The following is a 20,578-nucleotide window of genomic DNA, read 5'->3' on the forward strand; positions in this document are numbered from 1 at the left end:
ATTGCCTCCAAAAAAGGACTATAATTTCACATAAGATTTCATAAGCCGCTACAGGGCTGCCAAGTTTCAGAAAATGGCAAGCGTGAGAGTTCGTCCGCCGACCACAGGTCAGCGGCGAAACATTTTTTCACTGTCACACTCAAAGCGTGACATTTGGCAGCTCCGATTACTCAAGTGTGAACTTGTCCAGAAAGAGCCAAATAAATATTATACAGCTCTGCAACAAGTGACAATTATAGACTTAGCAGCCTTAACGTTAACTTGGAAAATCAAGGAGAAAGAGCGAATCAACAGTAAACAAAATCTAGCAAGCAGTAGAACGTTTTAAATCTAATTGTCGGAGTCGGTGCTGTTGTGTGTTTGAAAGACCAAGCGCCAAGACCCGCCTTAAGCTGGACATACACTGTGCGATTTTTTCAATCGCGGTATTCTGCTGCTGCTCATACTGTACGAGTGAATTCGCAGGGGCAGCTCACGATTCCTGTTCTCACACTACACGATCTGATGGTCGGATGCGATTTGACTGCTCACACTGTACGTCCATATCGCAACTCGTCGGACTCTTTTATCTGGAACTTTATCAGCTGTGCTGCCATGCGGCTCCGTGTTGTCTAATTGCTTTCAGTGTTGCCAGGTCACGTGAGGAGAAATACGCAGCAGGTCTCTGAAAATAAGCCATAATAAACATACAACCCCAAAAGGCTATAGCATCCCCTTCCCGAACCCCTTTTACATTTCTGGGGTGGTCATAGAGGAGCCTACAGTGAGAGTCGACGCAGCTGTTCAAAATGCCCCCTGTGTAAGTAGGCTATACGTGTAGGCGCTGCGTGCAACTAGCAACTTCACACAAAATCAAGCCCCAAGTCACTTAAAATAAGCAGACTATGGCAACACCGTTTGTTTTGTTGTCCGTATCTGTGTTCGCGCATGTGTAGTGTGACAGGTTGAGGTAAATCGGCTCAAACAGTGCTTCAGCAGTGCGATAGACTCACGAGGGGCGACCAGGATTTCAAACAAGTTTGATATTCTCCCGATCGATCGGGAGGTGGTCGGGAGGTGGTCGTGAGGTGGTAATCGCTTCTCGTTACCCCACGTATACTACACGATGCGAGACGCACGACTGAGCCAAAATTCGGCCCGATCCCCAAAATAGTCGCACGACTCAAAAATCGTGGCAAAATGGGCCAAAAATCGCACAGTGTATGCCCAGCTTTATGTTGCTTCTGATTTGTTTATATTGCGTGATGCCTTCTGTGGTTGGTGAGATTTAGGCACAAAGGACTGATGGATTGGTTATTGCTGTCAGTCAATCAGAGCTCGAACTACGGCAAGGCAGTTTATCATCATGAAAAAAAAAAATATATATAGTGCACTGAATGGGGAAATATTTTGTGTGAGAAATGTCAAGTATGGCGTGTGGTGTGAGAATGGGTCAAATTGCGTGACTGTCACGCCCAAAGTGTGAGACTTGGCAGCCCTGCGCTATGTCGGTCTGTCGGAAACCGTTTTGCTTTTGGGGAAGCTGTAGCCCAAATCGTAAGGAGTAAAGTCATGAAATGTAATACAATGATAGAGGGTAATACCGTGATGGAGTGCACCAAGTTTCATGGCAACTCTCACGCTCTAGCGACACCAAAGTTGGAACTATGTTCACACCTGTAACTTTTGATCTGTATGGCCGATTTTAATAAAAGCTTATACCGCTGAAATTGTTGGAGGCTGACCATTTCAACGCACACTATGACGTCACTTTCTGCCATGATGGATTTTCGGCCATTTGAATTCTGTCAAAAGTGACAGTAAAGTGACTCTGACTGCATATTTTGACCGATTGTCACAAAACTTGGCACACAGGGTCTACAGACCTTTCAGGGGTGTACATCTCGTTTCCATACTTCAAAGCGTTCACCCGTGGCAGCTAATCAAATTCTATTGCAAAGCAGGCAAACAGGAAGTAAGCTCAAATTCCGGAAACGCTTTGACTTATCAAGACCATATTTAGTGGATGACTTAAAACACCATCCAAAGTAAACTCAGTAAATTTGGTATCATTTGGCCGCTAGGAGGCGCCGCAACTAGCAAAAATGCGTTTTGGCTCATATCTCTTATATTTTTGAAATTACGTCTACATTTTTACGTTGGTGATGCTCTGGGACATATCAATGATGAACCTGGGCAGTCATTCATGTCAGTGTAAAATTCGGCAATCAAAGGCAACGCTGCCAAATGGGAAGCGACCTTGTACCTTGGCCAATATTTGGCATGTTGACTCAAGCCGATGTGAGGGCGAGCAGTCACGTCTCCTGCCAAATGGGAAGCGGCCTTATACCTAGGCCAAACTTTGGCATGTCGACTCGCGCCTTGATGTGAGGGCTGCGGTAGCGTCTCCTGCCAGGGCACTTTTGCGGTGCATCGAAGCAAGCACACTTTAGCATTTTCTCTGGAAATACATTCTAGTTATTAGTCCCATGCAGCGACTCTATACACCGCTATGTCAGTCCGTTGGTCAGTCGGCCCGTCAGAAACCGCTTTGCTTTCCGGGGCCTATACATTAGTGCCAGCAGTGTTTGCGTGCGACTTAGGTCTGTTGACCTTATTGTATTGTGAAATAGATAAAACAAATTATTGCTTACAAAATGAATCTATGCAAACAAAATGAATTGGTTTTGATCTTGATAATGAAAGGTATTGAGGGATAGGATTTGATTCTGGAGTGCCAAATAAACACCGGACAAGAAAGGGTCAAGCCTTCAGGTAGGAAAAAGAGCAAAGGACAAGCAAGCAAACAAGCAAAAGAGTAATGCAGCTGTTTATGAGTAACCAATTAGCCTAGACATGTGATGAAATAGGCTAACATTAGTTAAATGTGATGCCTCTTGCTATGTTGCTCATTGTGCTATTATACAAAGGACAACAATAATTTTAAGTAGACTTGAATTTGCAGTGTATATCACCAAGGGGCTGTTACTACTTAACCCCCATGCTCTTTGCTCTTTAAGGTGGTGAAATACTGGCCAGAGATTGGGAAGTGTGGGTTTTTGGTGTGGCGATATCTGTTACGGCGCGATGACCAGGAGCCAGCACCGTGGACTCCTGAAGGTGCAGAACGTATCAAGAAGCTGGGCCTCAAAGTGCAGGTGAGTCTCACTCACCTCAAAAACAGATTTAATGCTGCCTGTATTACCCACCACTAAAAATAAAGTCTACACTGTATCTATAACATTAATCTTATATTCAGATAAAAAATGTTGCTTACTTTAAGAAAACTTATTTTACTTTATTTTTTTACTTATTTTAAGAAGTCTTATCAAGACAAATTACTCAACGCACTGGCAGAGAAATTTGCTTGTTTTTGGGACAAATTTACACACTGGCATTTGCTCATTTTCAGGATGAGACATCTTAAAAGAAGAAACTCTTCTTATTTTAAGTGAAATGATTTTACGAGGAAGTGTTAGGCAAGTCTCTTTATACTGAAACCAATGCCAATATATATATATAATATTTTATAAGATTGGTTAGATTTTATTAGCTAAGCAGTTTTTGCTGTGTGGTTGAATTCCACAGATTTGGTTGGATGTTTAATTTTGTTGTTTGAACCAGTGTTGTTTTGGCTCTCTTTGTGGTATACTTGATTGTGGCTCTACCTAGTATCCCCCAGGCTATTTGGAAGCCATGGCTAACAAGACTAAGAAGGAGGCTAGTGTGAGAGGGGGCATGCGAGGCAAAAGACACCCTGGGAGAGGCCGACCAAAAAATACACCCCCTCCAAAAAAGCCAAAAGAAGAAAAGGAGGACGAAGACATGGAAATACCAGCTGTGATTTCAGCTAGTGGGTATCAAAGCAATGGCGGTCAGAAAACACCTAAGGGCAAAGGTACATTTCTGGATTTGAAAGTCATACAGTGCCTATAGAAAGTCATCATACCCTTTTGAAATAGTTACTTTTTTTGTCTTACAGCCTGAAATCAAAACCCATTTTAAAAACAATCTTTTCCAGTTTTATTTACAAATTTATCTGCACAACATCAAAATAACAAAAAAAAGTCAACCGTTCTGAAAATTAATAAAAAAAATTAAAGACTAGAATAACAGGGTTGGAAAAGTTATCATACCCCTGACTTAATACTTTGTAGAGCTTCCTTTTGCTTTCATTACAGCCATCAATCTGTTTGGATATGTCTATTATAGCTTTGCACACCTAGATTGGGGAATATTTGCCCAATCCTCCGTGCAGAATTGTTAAAATCCAGTCAAATTCTGTAAAGAACGGCGATGGACTTCTCTCTTTAAGTCAATCCACAGATTTTCTATAGGATTTAAGTCAGGGCTCTGACTTTGCCCCTCAAGGCTAGTCACCATCCTATACTTAAGCCACTGCTTTGTTCTTTGGCAGTATGTTTAGGATCATTGTCGTGTTGGAAGGCGAATGACCTGCCCATCTTTAGCTGTCTAGCAGAGGGACACAGGTTTTCCTCAAGAATTTGGGTGCACTTGGCAGCATCCATTTTCCCTTCTATCCTGACCAATTGCCCAGTCCCTGCTGAAGAGAAACATCCCCACAACATAATGTTGCCTCAACCATGCTTCACACTAGGTATGGTGTGTTTTGGGTGGTGTACTGTGTTTGGTTTTCACCAAACATAGCGCTTGGAGTTCAGTGCAAAAACACATCTGGAATATTCTGCTACCATCTGGAAAAAGCTTTTATGGTCAGATGAGACTAAGATTGAACTTTTTGGAGACTAAGATTGACCTTTTTGGACTGAGCTCCAGGCGCTTACCAAACACAGTATACACACCCAAACACACCCAAAACACACCATACCTAGTGTGAAGCATGGTGGGGGCAACAATATGTTGTGGGGATGTTTCTCTTCAGTGGGGACTGGGCAATTGGTCAGGATAGGAGGGAAAATGGATGCTGCCAAGTACACCCAAATGATTGAGGAAAAACTGCGTCCCTCTGCTAGACAGCTGAATATGGGCAGGTCATTCGCCTTCCAACACGGCAAAGATCCCAAACATACTGCCAAAAGAACAAAGTAGTGGCTTAAGAATAGGATGGTGACTAGCCTTGAGTGGCAAAGTCAGAGCCCTGACTTAAATCCTATAGAAAATCTGTGGATTGACTTGAAGAGAGCAGTCCATCGCCATTCCCTACAGAATTTGACTGAATTTGAACAATTCTGCACGGAAGATTGGGCAAATATTCCCCAATCTAGGAGTGGAAAGCTATAATAGACATATCTAAACAGATTGAGGGCTGTAATGAAAGCAAAAGGAAGCTATACAAAGTATTAAGTCAGGGGTATGATGACTTTTCCAACCCTGTTATTCTAGTCTTTAATTTTTTATTAATTTTCAGAACTGTTGACTTTCTTTTCATTATTTTGATGTTGTACAGCTAAATTTGTGAATAAAACTGAAAAGATTGTTTTTAAAATGGGTTTTGATTTCAGGCTGTAAGACAAAAAAGTAACTATTTCAAAAGGGTATGATGACTTTCTATAGGCACTGTATACATACTGCATATGAATGAAATTATGTCTTACTGTGTAGCTATTGACAATTACTTTGACTCTAGAAATTCAAAGTATGCAGATAAGTACAGTATGCTCATCTAATTAAGGATCTTTTTTCCCCCACCCACCATTAATGGGCTACATGTAACACCATTATCAGTTAAAAGTGGAGTCAGCAATTATGCATGACATCACGTTTGTATATGTTTATGTAAAAATTTGGATTACACTTTACTTGAAGGTACCTACATACGAGTGACATGGCACTGTCATGAATGTAGAAAAGACTGATTGGCTGATTTATTCTCTTTGGGTGATAAACACCAGTGATATCTACTGCGTGTCAGGCCACAATATTTCTATATATTCTATATTTCTTGTGTTCTGATCTTGCTCTGTTCCTCAGAGATGTGTCCAAAGAGTGCTACTCAGCCTCAGAAGGAGAAAGAGGCAGAAGCCTTCCAGCTGACTGAAGAGCAGCAGAACCTGATCCAAGACGACCTGCCCAATAAGAAGTTATGGGATGAAGCAATGGAGTTCCTCCTCGAAGGGCCAGTATGTATTCTTTCCTGGTACATATTTCATTCTCTGCTTGACATTTTATTTACTCTCTCCCACCATCTATTCCTCTCTTCCTTGTTTCTCATTAACTAACCTGAAATCAAAATCCATTTTTAAAAAAAATCTATATCCAGTTTTATTTACAACATCAAAATAATAAAGAAAAAGGCAACAGTTCTGAAAATTAATAAAAGAAAATGAAAAACTAACTCCTTTTGCTTATTTTAATTATTTAATTATTACAGCCATCAATCTGTTTGGATATGTCTCTATTAGCTATTAGAACTCCAAGTGCTATGTATGGCGAAAACCAAACACAGTACACCACCCAAAACACACCATACATACTGTGAAGCATGGTGGGGGCAACATTATGTTGTGGGGATGTTTCTCTTCAGCGGAGACTGGGCAGTTGGTCAAGATAGGAGGGGAAATGGATGCTGTCAAGTACACCCAAATCCTTGAGGAAAAGCTGCATCCCTCTGCTAGACAGCTGAAGATGGGCAGGTTATTCACCTTCCAACACGGCAATGACCCTAAACATACTGCCAAAAGAACAAAAGTAGTGGCTTAACACTAGAAGTGCCGTGCCTTTCTGACCCACTTATACCTAGAAGCGCCGCGCCCCGGTCATTTGACCGCTTTGACGACCTACTAGAAGCGCCGTGCTGGTGTGAACTACTTAAAGCGCGGCGAGGCCGTCAAAAGACCGCTGAGCCCTTAGACTGAGAGTCTGTTACTTACACATAATGATAGCTAGATGGCGCTTCGTGCACAAATCAAATCGTTTGGTCATAAATTTGTCAGACTGTGTTGTTGATAGTCTGTGGTTGTTTCATTATGACATACAGCACGTTTGAGTTATCTGTTCATTTATTTGTGTTGATTTGTGTTGTTTGAGGTAAAAACGCTGGAAGAGTTCTTGAACAAACCTTGAGCAAACTTGACTTTCAACTTTTTCATAGTATTTCATTTTTTATATTTCGTTTTTACATTTTGTATGCTACTTAGAAATGTTGGCTATTTTAAAACGGAGGCATACGCGTTCTGTGATTAGGAGCCTGACCCGACGGGAGGGGAAGGATGAAAAATGTCGTCCCAACACCGGTGTTGTTGGATCTCGAGATCCATAACCCGCAGTTCGGGTTTGGGCAGATAATCTAAGCTCTAAAATGAATGGGTGGCTAGTTCTAATTCACTCCCCAAATTCACTTCTATTCATTTAATAGGTAGCCTATAGGCTATGTTCGCGCCGCCGAAAATGATCGGACCTGGATCAAAGAGCCTAACCTAGTCTGGTTTCAATAACACAGTAGCCAGGATTTCATGCCGCATTTTACAGGCCACCGCGGCTACTTTCTAAAACAATGTTCATTCATTTAGGGAGAAGCATCTAGGGTCTAGCTACCTCGGAGGGAGGGAGATAGAGAGAGCAGAAATGCCGAGCAGGCATAGGCGCGAGAAGTAGGCTAATTAAAAATGATGAGTGAAACAGATATTCTCCGTTTTGCGAATGTGTAGGCTATGTGGTGGGGGTGGGGGTGGGGAGGCAGTTGTCAATGCCGCAGTGATGTCTGTAGCCTAAGATCATGTCCACACGTAGCAAAACGACTCCCCCCCCCCCCCCCCCCCCCCCCCCTCCGTGAACTGGTTAGACGTGTATGGGGGAGTGGGAATGATCGGTTTCAAATAGGCTATGTTTGCAATGGATAGTGTGTTATGTATAGACCCCGAAGCCATTTGCTTTGAGAATAACAGCTGGCTGATAGTTAGTGGCTGGCTAGCTGTTAGTGGCTGGCTAGCTGGCTCAGCCAAAACCTAAATGCTGCTGCAGCCGCCAAAGTTTTCATGGCTGATAATGGCTTTAGTTGCCACTTCATGTCTACAGAACATGCAACTGAGTCCTGTGTAGCCTATCGTAGCAATGATCACAATACTGATGTGGTGTATCCAGTGGGAATCGTTTATAGGCTATCGTTTATTTTTCGCGTGTGTCTCGATGATATAATTATTTTTACATGCAAAAAGTCTAACTGGCTTAGCCAAAGTTTGTCAGATGGCGGCTCAATTTGGCTTAGAAAATTATTGGCTGGCGAAATTATTTTTCGTTAATGGTAAACAGTATTGTGATTCATCCGTTTATTTAAGATAGGTTGTTATTAAAAACCATGAACAAAAAAATAATTGTTCGTCGACATTGAAACACGGTCAGTGAATTCAGTCAATATGAGATACAACATTTTACTCGTGTCGAGTTGTGAACCCGGGTCTATTGCGTAGCAGTCAAGGGAGATAACGCTGCGCCATGAAACGTCTTATACGCTGTCGATTTGGAAATAGGATAGGTTTTTGACGCGACGTAACTCAGTCAGTCCAGCAAATATGTAAGAAAATGCTTATACATTATTCTGAGCTTTAAAAGAATAGAAGATAAGATATACAACTATGAATGTACGTAGGCATACGCGCCCTACGTACATAAATAGGCTACGACGAATTTTCAGCTGAAAATATTTTTTACACATGTAGGCCTGCCTAATAGAACAACGTCGCAACGTTTTCAAAACAAACTCGCATTTTACCACTGTAAATCACCTCGGTAACACTTTATATTAGCACACACATATTCACCAGTAATTAGCTGCTTACTAACATGTATATTAGTAGCATACTAGCCATTTGTTAGTCATTATAAGTCACTAATTAATACCTTATTCAGCAAGACCTTATTCTACCCTTACTAGACCCTTAATTAAGAATTTCCCCTATGTAAGCTCCTAATTACCCCTTATTCATAGTTATTAAATAAGGTGCTGCATATGAATTATGACCTAAATATGCATGGCTCAGTATGGGGCTTGTAAGGTGGTAGTACCACAAGAACAGTTATTCGCACCGAATAGTACTTATCAAAGATGGTCTATTCAAATGGAACTAGACACTAAACCACCAGTGCTAATAGTGTACAAATAACTAATAATTAAGTCTTTGTAATGCCAAATATGTTCCCTATTCTAAAGTTGTGTCTTTGTTCACATTTAATTCACAATTCATTTGGCACTTATGGCTAGTATGGCTAGTATGCTACTAATATACATGTTAGTAAGCAGCTAATTACTGGTGAATATGTGTGTGCTAATATAAAGTGTTACCATCACCTCCATAGACTATGCCATGTAAATGAAAAATAGTTATTAAAACTAGAAAACGTAATTTCGAGGAAATTACCAGTGCATGCAAAAGCAAGACATAAGATAAAATGTGAAACAAACTTTAATTTACAAACAGTTGTGGACAGAGGAAGGTGAACAGGACAGGACAAGGCAGTGTGTTGTATGTATGTGGCTTAAGGGGCAGCGTGTGCAGAGGTGGAAAAGTCCAACCAACCAGCTGATTCTAATTAGTAAAACTCTTCAGCCAGGCAGAGCAGCTAATTGGTGATATCACCTGTGTTAAGTGCACAGATAGAACCAATACGTGATTGGACTTTTACTCTCTGAAGCTTGACTTTTCCACCTCTGAGTGTGCGCGTGTGTGAGTGGATGTGAGTGGATGTAAGGAGTGTGGCTTTCTATGATGCAGTGAAATGGGGGAGTTAGGTTCAGGTGAGAATGTTGTGGAGTGCATAGAGAAGTGTGTATATGAAGTGCTGCAGTCAGGTGTGTGTGTGTGTGTGTGTGTGTGTGTGTGTGTGGATGAGTGAATGGGTAGACAGAGAGAGCTGAGCAGAGAGCAGTATAATGCAGGTTCAATTTAACTGGCTGTCAATTAAACTTGATAGGGCCTTGAGCAGCTGGCTCTTGACACAGGTGCAAATCAGCTTAATCAGCATGTGATGTCACAGCGGTGCAGTGCGATGGACCTCTGAAGTTCGCCTACAAAAAAGCTTGCCATACGTTAGACCGGACCCGCGTCACACAGAGCAGGTTGTTTGCGCCACGCCCTTTTAGGGGAAAACTCAGAACAAGCCTGAAACAAGCCAAAGTGAACCGGTGTTGTTCACGGTCACTGATCTATAACGAATAACTTATTATTTATAGATCAGTGTTCGCGGTAGACAGACATGCCGAGAAGTTGCTGTGTGGTTGGGTGTACCAACCACAAAGCTAAGAAGCCCTAACATTAGGCTACACCAAAAATTAATCAGACCAACGAAAACGGAAATCTAGGCTAACACTTGGCTAACATTAGGCTATCGGCTAGCACTATGACAGAAATGATACATTTCTTTACATCCGAGCCTGTGAGTCAACTACACTACATTAAAATTAAAATAAGAGGCCAAAAATACAGGAAAACAATTTAGTTATTTAACTGGAGACTCAATGAGATCGTATGTCCGGGTATGACACTGGCCACTGAGTAGGGTTGTTGCTGCTAGTAGGCTACTCGGGAGACCGAAGGGACATGTTTTTACTTTGATTGAATTAAGCTTTTGAACGTATCTTTCACGGTCAACGACCGGCAAAGTGGTAATATATTGAGTGGTCCTATTGATTCGTTGTGTTTTCTGTTATTATTTACCCCTACGATTTCGGTACGAATTACGTTTATTGACCTTAATTTGCATTGGAGTTAATGAGAGACGTTGTTTGTTTTCCCCCCAGAAGGGGCTGGAATGTTTCTCGCGAGTCAAGTTCCCGGATGTGCCGCTCTAACGTATAGGCAGTTGGCTTCAATTAACTCCCGGATCTCCTTATATGGGCAAAGATGGCAGCTTTGGATCCTTTTAAGGCGAACTTCAGAGGTCTATGAAAAGTCAATGGGGAAAAATATTTTGCTAATATCTCAAAAAGTATCAAGTTTACAGAACTGACATATACATACCCTTAGTCTTATTTTCAAGACCTACGTAATAAAGTTTGAACCAATTTTCTATGTTAAACGGTTGAAGCTGAATTAGACCTGGTTAGGAGAATAATAATAACTAGAAATGCAATTCCAAGGAATTACCAGTGCATGAAAATGCAAAAAAAGATAGATAATGTAGATATGGTTACTAAGGTGTAGCTAGGGTAAACATGGTGGTTGCATAGTTTACAGAGAGTTGATAGTGTGAAGGTAGACAGTTTAAAGCTGAAACATTCCAGTTCTAACTTAACTAATGATTTCTATTCATGTTAAAATGTTGATTAGCTAATTTAGGTAATGATTTCTAGCAGTTACGCTAAAAATGTTAATTATGTTAGCAATGCTAACTTTACTAACAATGCTAACCAGGTTGATTAGCTAACTTAACCGATGATTTCTAGCAGTAATGTTAAAAATGCTAACTATGCTAACAATGCTAGATTTGCTAACAATGCTAACAAGGTTGATTAGCTAACTTAGTTGATGATTTTTTGCAGTTATGCTAAAAATGCTAGCTATGCTAACAATGCTAACTAGATAACTTGCTAGTGAGGACTTTTATTTTGAAACATTTGTGACTAGGGTATCCATGGTGGCCACTATCAGGACACAAGAAGTTACTGCAGTATAAACATGTTGGTTGCTATGGAAACGGTCATAAACGCTTAATTTTAATGGTTGCTATGTTGGTTGCTAGGTACATGGAGGTTTCATGTAGTTGACTGGAGGCATAGTTGATGATAACTGACAGTTGGAATGGTTGAACAGTTAAATGGTTGAGTAGTTTCAATGGTTAAATGATTTAATAGTGTATTATTGCAGTGAGGACTTTTATTTTGAAACAGTTGTGGACAGAGGGAACAGTTAACAGGATATGTAGTCTTCAGAGAGATTGTATGCTTAAAGCCAGAGAAACTGACAGTTGATACAGGTGTAATCAATTTAACTGGCTAGTCTTAAAGGGATAATCCGTAGTGAAATGCACTTTAGATCAATTTTTCGGACTACTGGGAGTACATACGTTGAGTTGACACCAAAATCATGTAATTCGGATGTATTTTGAGAAAGTTCGAGTTCACCGTTTTTAGCCAAAACTCGTTAGCCTGTAAGTGACCGGGGCAGGTCCTTTCGCCACCACAAAACGCTATTTTTATACCTCTTCTACTGTTCCAAACAACACTACACTTACGTGGTAGTGAGTAGAGGGTCCCTAAAGCCAAACCAAAGTATCCCCACGTCTTTATGTGGTCGGATAGAGAGTCCAGAATGAATTTAATCGAGTCAGTACCTTCCGGAAATGTCACTGCGGCAGCTGCGCAACGCTTCAACAACACTTTACTAACATTTCCGGAAAGGTACTGACTCGATTAAATTCATTCTGGACTCTCTATCCGACCACATAAAGACGTGAGGATACTTCTGTTTGGCTTTAGGAACCCTCTACTCACTACCACGTAAGTGTAGTGTTGTTTGGAACAGTAGAAGAGGTATAAAAATAGCGTTTTGTAGTGGCGAAAGGACCTGCCCCGGTCACTTACAGGCTAACGAGTTTTGGCTAAAAACGGTGAACTCGAACTTTCTCAAAATACATCCGAATGACATGATTTTGGTGTCAACTCAACGTATGTACTCCCAATAGTCCGAAAAATTGATCTAAAGTGCATTTCACTCCGGATTATCCCTTTAAGAGAGCCAGAGTGTATGCTTAAAGCCTGAGACAGAGTAAATAATTTAAAAGTTGAATGTAGATAGTCTAATTAATGTTGATAGAGAGTTTAATGGATGTTGATAGACAGTTTAATGGGTGGATGAGTGAATGGTCTGAAGAAGATGAATGGATAGAAAGTTGGATGGAATGTGCCAATATTCTTGTAGAATGGAGAGACACAGCTCTCTACTGAGAGTAGTGGATACAGATACAGGTGTAATCAATTTAACTGGCTAGTCTTAAGAGAGCCAGAGTGTATGCTTAAAGCCTGAGACAGAGTAGATTGTTTAAAAGTTGAATGTAGATCGTCTAATTGATGTTGATAGGCAGACTGTTTAGAATGGGTGGATGAGTGAATGGTTTGAAGAAGATGAATGGATAGAAAGTTGGATGGAATTAGGAAGACTTATGTTGATACAGTTGATACAGGGGAACAGAAAATGTAGTCTCAAGAGAGCCAGTGTATGTTTAAGGCCTGAGAGAGAGAGAGAGCTGCTGCACCTGGACTGGCCACCTGGCGTAACATTCTAATTGCTGCCGTGATGTCATAATGAGCAATGTTAAGTCTATGGGGACATTTTTAATAGTTTTTAATTTATAGTTTATAAAGTATAAAAGTTACAAAGTTGAGAAATACATTGCACATGTCTCCTTAGTAAGACCTACGTAGCAAAGTTTGAATCAAATTTCTACGTTAAACGGTTCAAGCTGAATTGCGAGCGTTAGAAGAAGAAGTGGAACTAGAAATGCAATTCCAAGGAATTACCAGTGCATGAAATGCAAAAATAGATAGATAATGTAGATATGGTTACTAAGGTGTAGCTAGGGTAAACATGGTGGTTGCATAGTTTACAGAGAGTTGATAGTGTGAAGGTAGACAGTTTAAAGCTGAAACATTCCAGTTCTAACTTAACTAATGATTTCTATTCATGTTAAAATGTTAACTATGGTAACAATGATAACCAGGTTGATTGGTTAACTTAGCTACTGATTTGATGCAGTAATGGTTAAAATGTTAACTATGCTAACTATGCTCACAGTGCTAACCAGGTTGATTCCCTAACTTAGCTAATGATTTCTAGCAGTTGTGCTAAAATTGCTAACTATGCTAACAATGCTAAAATTGCTAACAATGCTAACCAGGTTGATTAGCTAACTTAACTGATGATTTCTAGCAATAATGTTAAAAATGCTAACTATGCTAACAATGCTAAAATTGCTAACAATGCTAACCAGGTTGATTAGCTAACTTAGTTGATGTTTTTTGCAGTTATGCTAAAAATGTTAACTATGTTAACAATGCTAACTATGCTAACTAGCTAACTTGCTAGTGAGGACTTTTATTTTGAAACATTTGTTGCTAGGGTATCCATGGTGGCCACTATCAGGAAGCAAGAAGTTACTGCAGCATAATCATGTTGGTTGCTATGGAAACTGTCATAAACGCTTAATTTTAATGGTTGGTATGTTGGTTGCTAGGTACATGGAGGTTTCGTGTAGTTGACTGGAGGCATAGTTGATAACTGACAGTTGGAATGGTTGAACAGTTAAATAGTTGAGTAGTTACAATGGTTAAATGATTTAATAGTGTATTATTGCAGTGAGGACCTTTATTTTGAAACAGTTGTGGACAGAGGAAGTAGTGAAACAGGATCTGTAGTCTAAATGAGATTGTATGCTTAAAGCCTGAGACAGAAGGTGCCTCTCATATAGCGTTTACGCGTCCTCTCTCGCTCCTCGATCCTCACTGATCTAAAGAATGATGGAGCGGCAACAATGGGATAGTCTAGCCCTTCTTCTATCTTTCTTTATGTAGATCATTGAGGATTGAGGAGCGAGGGAGGACATATAAACGCTGCTTGAGAGGCACCCACAGTAAATACTTTGAAAGTTGTATGTAGATAGTCTAATTAATGTTGATAGACAGAATGTTTAATGGATGTTGATAGGCAGATTGTTTAATAGATATTGATTGACAGTTTAATGGGTGGATGAGTGAATGGTCTGAAGAAGATGAATGGATAGAAGGTTGGATGGAATGTGCCTTATATTCTTGTTAAGAGAGACACTGATACAGCTCTCTGAGAGTAGTTGACACAGGTGTAATCAATTTAACTGGCTAGTCTTAAGAGAGCCAGAGTACTCTTAAAGCCTGAGACAGAGTAAATAATTTAAGAGTTGAATGTAGATAGTCTAATTAATGTTGATAGACAGAGAGTTTAATGGATGTTGATAGACAGATTGTTTAATAGCTGTTGATAGACAGTTTAATGGGTGGATGAGTGAATGGTCTGAAGAAGATGAATGGATAGAAAGTTGGATGGAATGTGCCTTATATTCTTGTAGAATGGAGAGACACAGCTCTCTACTGAGAGTAGTGGATACAGATACAGGTGTAATCAATTTAACTGGCTAGTCTTAAGAGAGCCAGTGTATGCTTAAAGCCTGAAGGCCTGATCACATTGTAGACGGCATGCGCTGCGCTCACCGCTAGGTTGCTCTTGGTTGAGATACCGTTCTACGATTTTTGTTGTTGTTACCGCTCCTATTTCTATGGTTACTGCTGGGCTCCGCGCAAAAGACCATTCACTTACAGCGCGCCGCGGTCAAAGTTGAACATGTTTCAACTTTGACCGCGGCAAGCGCAACAGCGGCAAAGCGGCAAAATGCCGCCGGCGCTGCGCTTTGCTGCGCTTAGCGGCAGAGCCGCTTTTGCGCTCTCAACCCATTGAAATGAATGGGTTTCATAGCGCATGCCGCCTGTAATCTGATCGGGCCTTGAGACAGAGTAGATTGTTTAAAAGTTGAATGTAGATCGTCTAATTGATGTTGATAGGCAGACTGTTTAGAGTGGGTGGATGAGTGAATGGTTTGAAGAAGATGAATGGATAGAAAGTTGGATGGAATTAGGAAGACTTATGTTGATACAGTTGATACAGGGGAACAGAACATGTAGTCTCAAGAGAGCCAGTGTGTTTAAAGCCTGAGAGAGAGAGAGAGCTGCTGCACCTGGACTGGCCACCTGGCGTAACATTCTAATTGCTGCCGTGATTTTTAATAGTTTTTAATTTATAGTTTAAAAAGTATAAAAGTTACAAAGTTGAAAAATACATTGCACAGGTCTCCTTAAGACCTACGTAGCAAAGTTTGAATCAAGTTTCTACGTTAAACGGTTCAAGCTGAATTGCGAGCCTTAGAATAAGTTGGAATAATAAGAAACCTAGGAAGAACAATATAGTGCATTTTCATGCACTATAATAATAAGAAGACTTGGAATAACAGTATAGTGCATTTTCATGCACTATAATAATAAGAAGAAGAAGCCTAGGAAGAACAGTACAGTGCATTTTCATGCACTGTAATAAGAAGATGCCCAGGAAGATGCATGCACTGTAATAACTAGAGAATGTAATTCCAAGGAAATTACGAGTGCATGAAAATGCAAAAATATACAGATAAATCATGTAGATATGGTTACCAAGGTGTTGCTAGGGTAGACATGGTGGTTTCATAGTTTTTGAAAGTTGATAGTGCGAATATAGACAGTTCAAAATTTAATTAGCTAACCTGATTACCAGATTAGCTAACCTGGCTAAATGCTAACTATGCTAAAGAGGTTGATTAGCTAATTTAGTTGATGATTTCTAGCAGTTATGCTAAAAATGCTAACTATGCTAACAATGCTATCCAGGTTGATTAGCTAACTTAGCCAATGATTTCTAGCAGTTATGTTAAAAATGCTAACAATGTTAACTATGCTAACTAGCTAACTTGCTAGTGAGGACTTTTATTTTGAAACATTTGTTGCTAGGGTATCCATGGTGGCCACTTTCAGGAATAAAGAGGTTACTGCAGTATAATCATGTTGGTTGTTATGGAAACTGTCATAAATGCTTAATTTTAATGGTTGCTATGTTGGTTGCTAGGTACTTGGAGGTTTCATATAGTTGACTGGAGGCATAGTTGATGATAACTGACAGTTTGAATGGTTGTGAACAGTTAAATAGTTCAGTAGTTTCAATGGGTAAACGATTTAATAGTGCATTATTGCAGTGAGGACTTTTATTTTGAAACAGTTGTGGACAGAGGAAGTACTGAAACAGGATCTGTCTTTAACTGCATTTTCATGCACTGTAACTATAAGAAGCCTAGGAAGAACAGTACAGTGCATTTGCATGCACTGTATTAAGAAGAAGATGCCCAGGAAGAACAGAACAGTGCATTTGCATGCACTGTAATTAAGTAACTATTTCAAAGGGGTAGCTATGATGATTTTCTATAGGCACTGTATACTAATGATATACACAGCTTCCTACCTTTCCGAGATCAAACAGTTTGTAGACTTGTGTGATGCTAACCATCTTGTTGTGAATGCAAAGAAAACAGAAGAAATTCAGTTGGTGAACCCAGTACAGTGCTCATCCATGTACATCGATACTCGCCTCCTTTTCAGCCAAAGACCTCAAATAAACAAGATACAATTTCCCAGCCAGTCACAATAGTGTACTAGCTATTAGACTAATTCTTTTGCAATCAGTAGCAAAGGAGTTAGGCCAAACTAAACTTCATTCTCTAAGACATTAAGGTCTCCCCAGTAAGAAAGGAAATATTGTGTGCGCACACAGATGGGCCTACGTCAACAAATCTCCAAAGAGTGGCAACAGCTCTGGGTGTTTGAGAAGGATCACTATCACTGGTTTGCTAAATTAGACTCTGGCGAAGTCTATCTGTTAAAAACAGACCTGTCTTCTAGTTATTCCACCTTAAGTCTTTTATGTGAATTATTCTTTATTGCTTTCTTTTTATTTTATTATAATTACTACTATTATTATTATTATTACTCTTTGCTCATCTATGCTTTTATCTGCTATTACTGTTTGGTTTTTGTTTATGTAAAGCACATTGAATGACCTCTGTGTATGAAATGCGTTATATAAATAAACTTGACTTGACTTGACATAGGCTGTCAGAACACAGCACAATTCAGGACATTAGTCTATGGGGCCCTCAGGTGGTCAGGTAGGGCGTTCCAGAGCCTCGGAGCAGCTGCAGAGAAAGCCCGATCACCCATGTTGTGGAGCGTGGTTCTGGGGGTTTGGAGGGTGTTAGAGTTTATAGACCATATGGTGCGTGAGGAGGTCTGGGGATGGAAGAGTTCGGGCTTGTTTTGAAATTGTTTGAAATATAATTAATGTGACAGGATGGTACCAGAGTGGTAAATTGCAGGATAAAATGGCTCTAATTATCCAATAATGATTAAAAACAGGGGCAAAATAAACGTGATTTGTTTCCCAAGGGTGCGTCAGCTGGAGTCCTGTGGGTTATGTGTGTTCAGAATATGGATGGCTTGAGGAAAGAAACTCCTTCTTAGTCTTTCTGTTTTAGCCATGTGACGTCTGCCTCAGAGGTATAAACAGTCAGGGTGTGAAATTACTTGTAAAATATTCTGGGCCCTGGTTTGTACTCTTGTGGTATGTCCTGCAGAGTAGAGAGAGGTGCTCTGATGGTACTGTATGTTCAGCAAAACGTAGCACTCTCTGTAGGGTTACGGGCTGTGCAGTTCCCATACAAGGTTATAATGCTACCTGTAAGAACACTCTCCACTAATGAACTGTTAGAAGGCCTTTGAAATTATGATGACACTTTGAATTTCCTCAACTGTTGTAGGAAGTACAGTCTTTGTCTGGATTTCTTCAGTGTGCTGGAGTTAATTTCATAGAGTCTCCTGACTGGATCGAATTTTCCAACCTCAAATTTAGCTAGATTGGGGCTTTCTTTCAGGCTTACAATAAGGAATAACATTCAACCTAGTGTTGATAGTTACAGCACAGTGTACAACACACATGTCTACTTGGGCATCATCACCATAACACCTTAATTCAACAATAAATACTTTACAATACGAAAACAGAGGATAATAGTGCAGAGTTTGAGAGGTTGAGGGGTCCTTGTAAACATTCTTATCTCTTTTTGGCCATCATGCTTTTGTCTTGAATTTGTCATGACATCACATGACATGACATGAATGTCATATTTAAAGTGTTTGTTAATGTTTCTATGATGATGCCCAAGTACACATGCGTCTTGTACCCTTCAGAACTTTCTGAAAAAGGTGGAGCAGATCTTCATGTGTGTGTGCTGCCAGGAGCTTGCCTACCAACCCATCACTACTACATGTCTGCACAATGTTTGTAAGGTAGGTGTGTGGATTTCTATAGGTAGCAGTTGTTTCAGTCATGTGTACACCATTTTATTTTATTAAATAGCTATAGTTGCTATTGAATAGCTATTGGATTCATTTATTTGCTGTTGAATGCATCTCTTTGTTCTTTCTCCTGATTCAGAGCTGTCTTCAAAGGTCATTCCGTGCTGAGGTGTATAGCTGCCCTGCTTGTCGCCATGACCTGGGAAAGGATTATGTTATGATTCTTAACAAGATACTACAGCAGCTTCTTGATCAGTTCTTCCCTGGATACAGCAAGGGCCGATGAGCCTGTCCCTTCATAGACGTAGACAAATCGTAGAGCAGAACATTGTCTCTCTCCCTTGCTCTCATTCACACACAGACAGGCACACATGTATATTTACACATACTTGCCCTGGATCGCAAACCAGCTAGACACTGTCTCCTCAGCCATGACACAAGGATTTTTCTAACTCTATCAGACTCTTCTTGCCTTCCCTACCTCTTCATGTCTTTGAATACCAGTCTGAAGATCACAATACTCAAGCAACCCAGGTTAATACAAGTGTTCATTTTGGACAGATAAACATTTCCGTATGGTTTATCAATAAAATAGCATCATCCAAATGTTTTTTTTGTTATTTTTCAAATTTGGTATGATGTATTGCAAGAATGGGATCAGAAATTGACATGCCAGGATGGTTAACATTGGGAATATTATTATATCCCATATTGGGCTTGTTTTTAAGGGAGTCACCAGTATCTTTTCAGCCTAACCTGTTCAGTGACAATTGTCAGTGCTGAGTTTCAGCTGTAATAATATCTGAATGTGGGTAACTTACTTGGTTTCAGTTATGTTGATCATTTGCAACCTTTGGAAATATGTTTTAAAATGTAATTTCAATGAAACACCAACTTAATCTCCCAAAATAACTGCTTACTGGTGCTCAGTATTTAGAAGAGAGTATAAAATATCATGGATATCCATTTTTTTTCTACCCAGAGTGATCAGGGCAAAGGTTACCTTGTGCTATCTTAAAACTGAGGACTATTTAGTTTTCACATCAATATCAGCCATCTAAACTAAGGTCCAAAGTGCTTAACTTGCAAATTGAGTCTGTGTCTCCTTAAATGTTCTCTACCCTTGTTTGTTTCTTTTTGTGGTGATATTTTCTTTATTACAGTATCAGACTTTAATTGAAATGCAAATGCACATGTTTGAATAAGCATATTGTCTCTCAAGTAAATTGTGATGTGCAGCCTACCTTCTCTTGTGGCATTTGCTCCTCCCTGCTCCAAACTGACTGCGAGCTTCCTCCTCTCCATTGCGTTTCCCCTGTCTTTACAGTGACAGCAGTACTAACCTTTTAGATGTCATGTGGTTGCATTGCCTCTGCTATTGGCATTATTGTTATTTGTTATATGTTTGTTTTAATTGCACTTACTCAAGAAAAGAGATTTTCAAAAGAAGAGACTAGTTTATGCTGAGTGATGTCATTTTTATTATTTAGATTCCTATCCTATTTTGATCATTAGCTATTTTATGTGGTTGCTTTTACCTGCTGCCAGGTCAGGTTGAACAGTTACATTGCTTCATATTGTGATTGAAAATTTTATACATGGTATAATACTTTATGTACCTATTAAATATTTTGATTCCTGAAAAACAATCCATCTCCACATATGTGACTGATACATTATTGTTCTAGTTGACATTTGGATGTATTAAAGTGCAGTTTTTCCAATTAA

At 39.9% G+C, this 20,578-nt stretch overlaps 1 protein-coding gene across 2 annotated transcripts in view; it reads left to right on the top strand.

The window, feature by feature from the left end:
• The window catches only part of LOC134100679 (E3 ubiquitin-protein ligase UHRF2-like), a 181,531-nt gene extending 160,953 nt beyond the window's left edge, over positions 1–20,578 (top strand). The window contains exons 12-16 of one of the 2 annotated variants that reach the window (XR_009941297.1): positions 3,000–3,137; positions 3,652–3,877; positions 5,932–6,097; positions 18,743–18,841; positions 18,990–19,008. Coding sequence is in view for 1 of the 2 variants with exons in the window: in XM_062554050.1 (XP_062410034.1) it covers positions 3,000–3,137; positions 3,652–3,877; positions 5,932–6,080; positions 18,743–18,841; positions 18,990–19,136 (759 nt within the window). In the remaining variant the exon portion in view is untranslated. Of the gene's footprint in view, positions 1–2,999; positions 3,138–3,651; positions 3,878–5,931; positions 6,098–18,742; positions 18,842–18,989 lie in introns of both variants that reach the window. The other variant, XM_062554050.1, reaches the window with a different exon arrangement.

The sequence above is a fragment of the Sardina pilchardus genome, chromosome 14 (genome assembly GCF_963854185.1).
Source record: "Sardina pilchardus chromosome 14, fSarPil1.1, whole genome shotgun sequence".
NCBI classification, from domain to species: Eukaryota; Metazoa; Chordata; class Actinopteri; order Clupeiformes; family Clupeidae; genus Sardina; species Sardina pilchardus.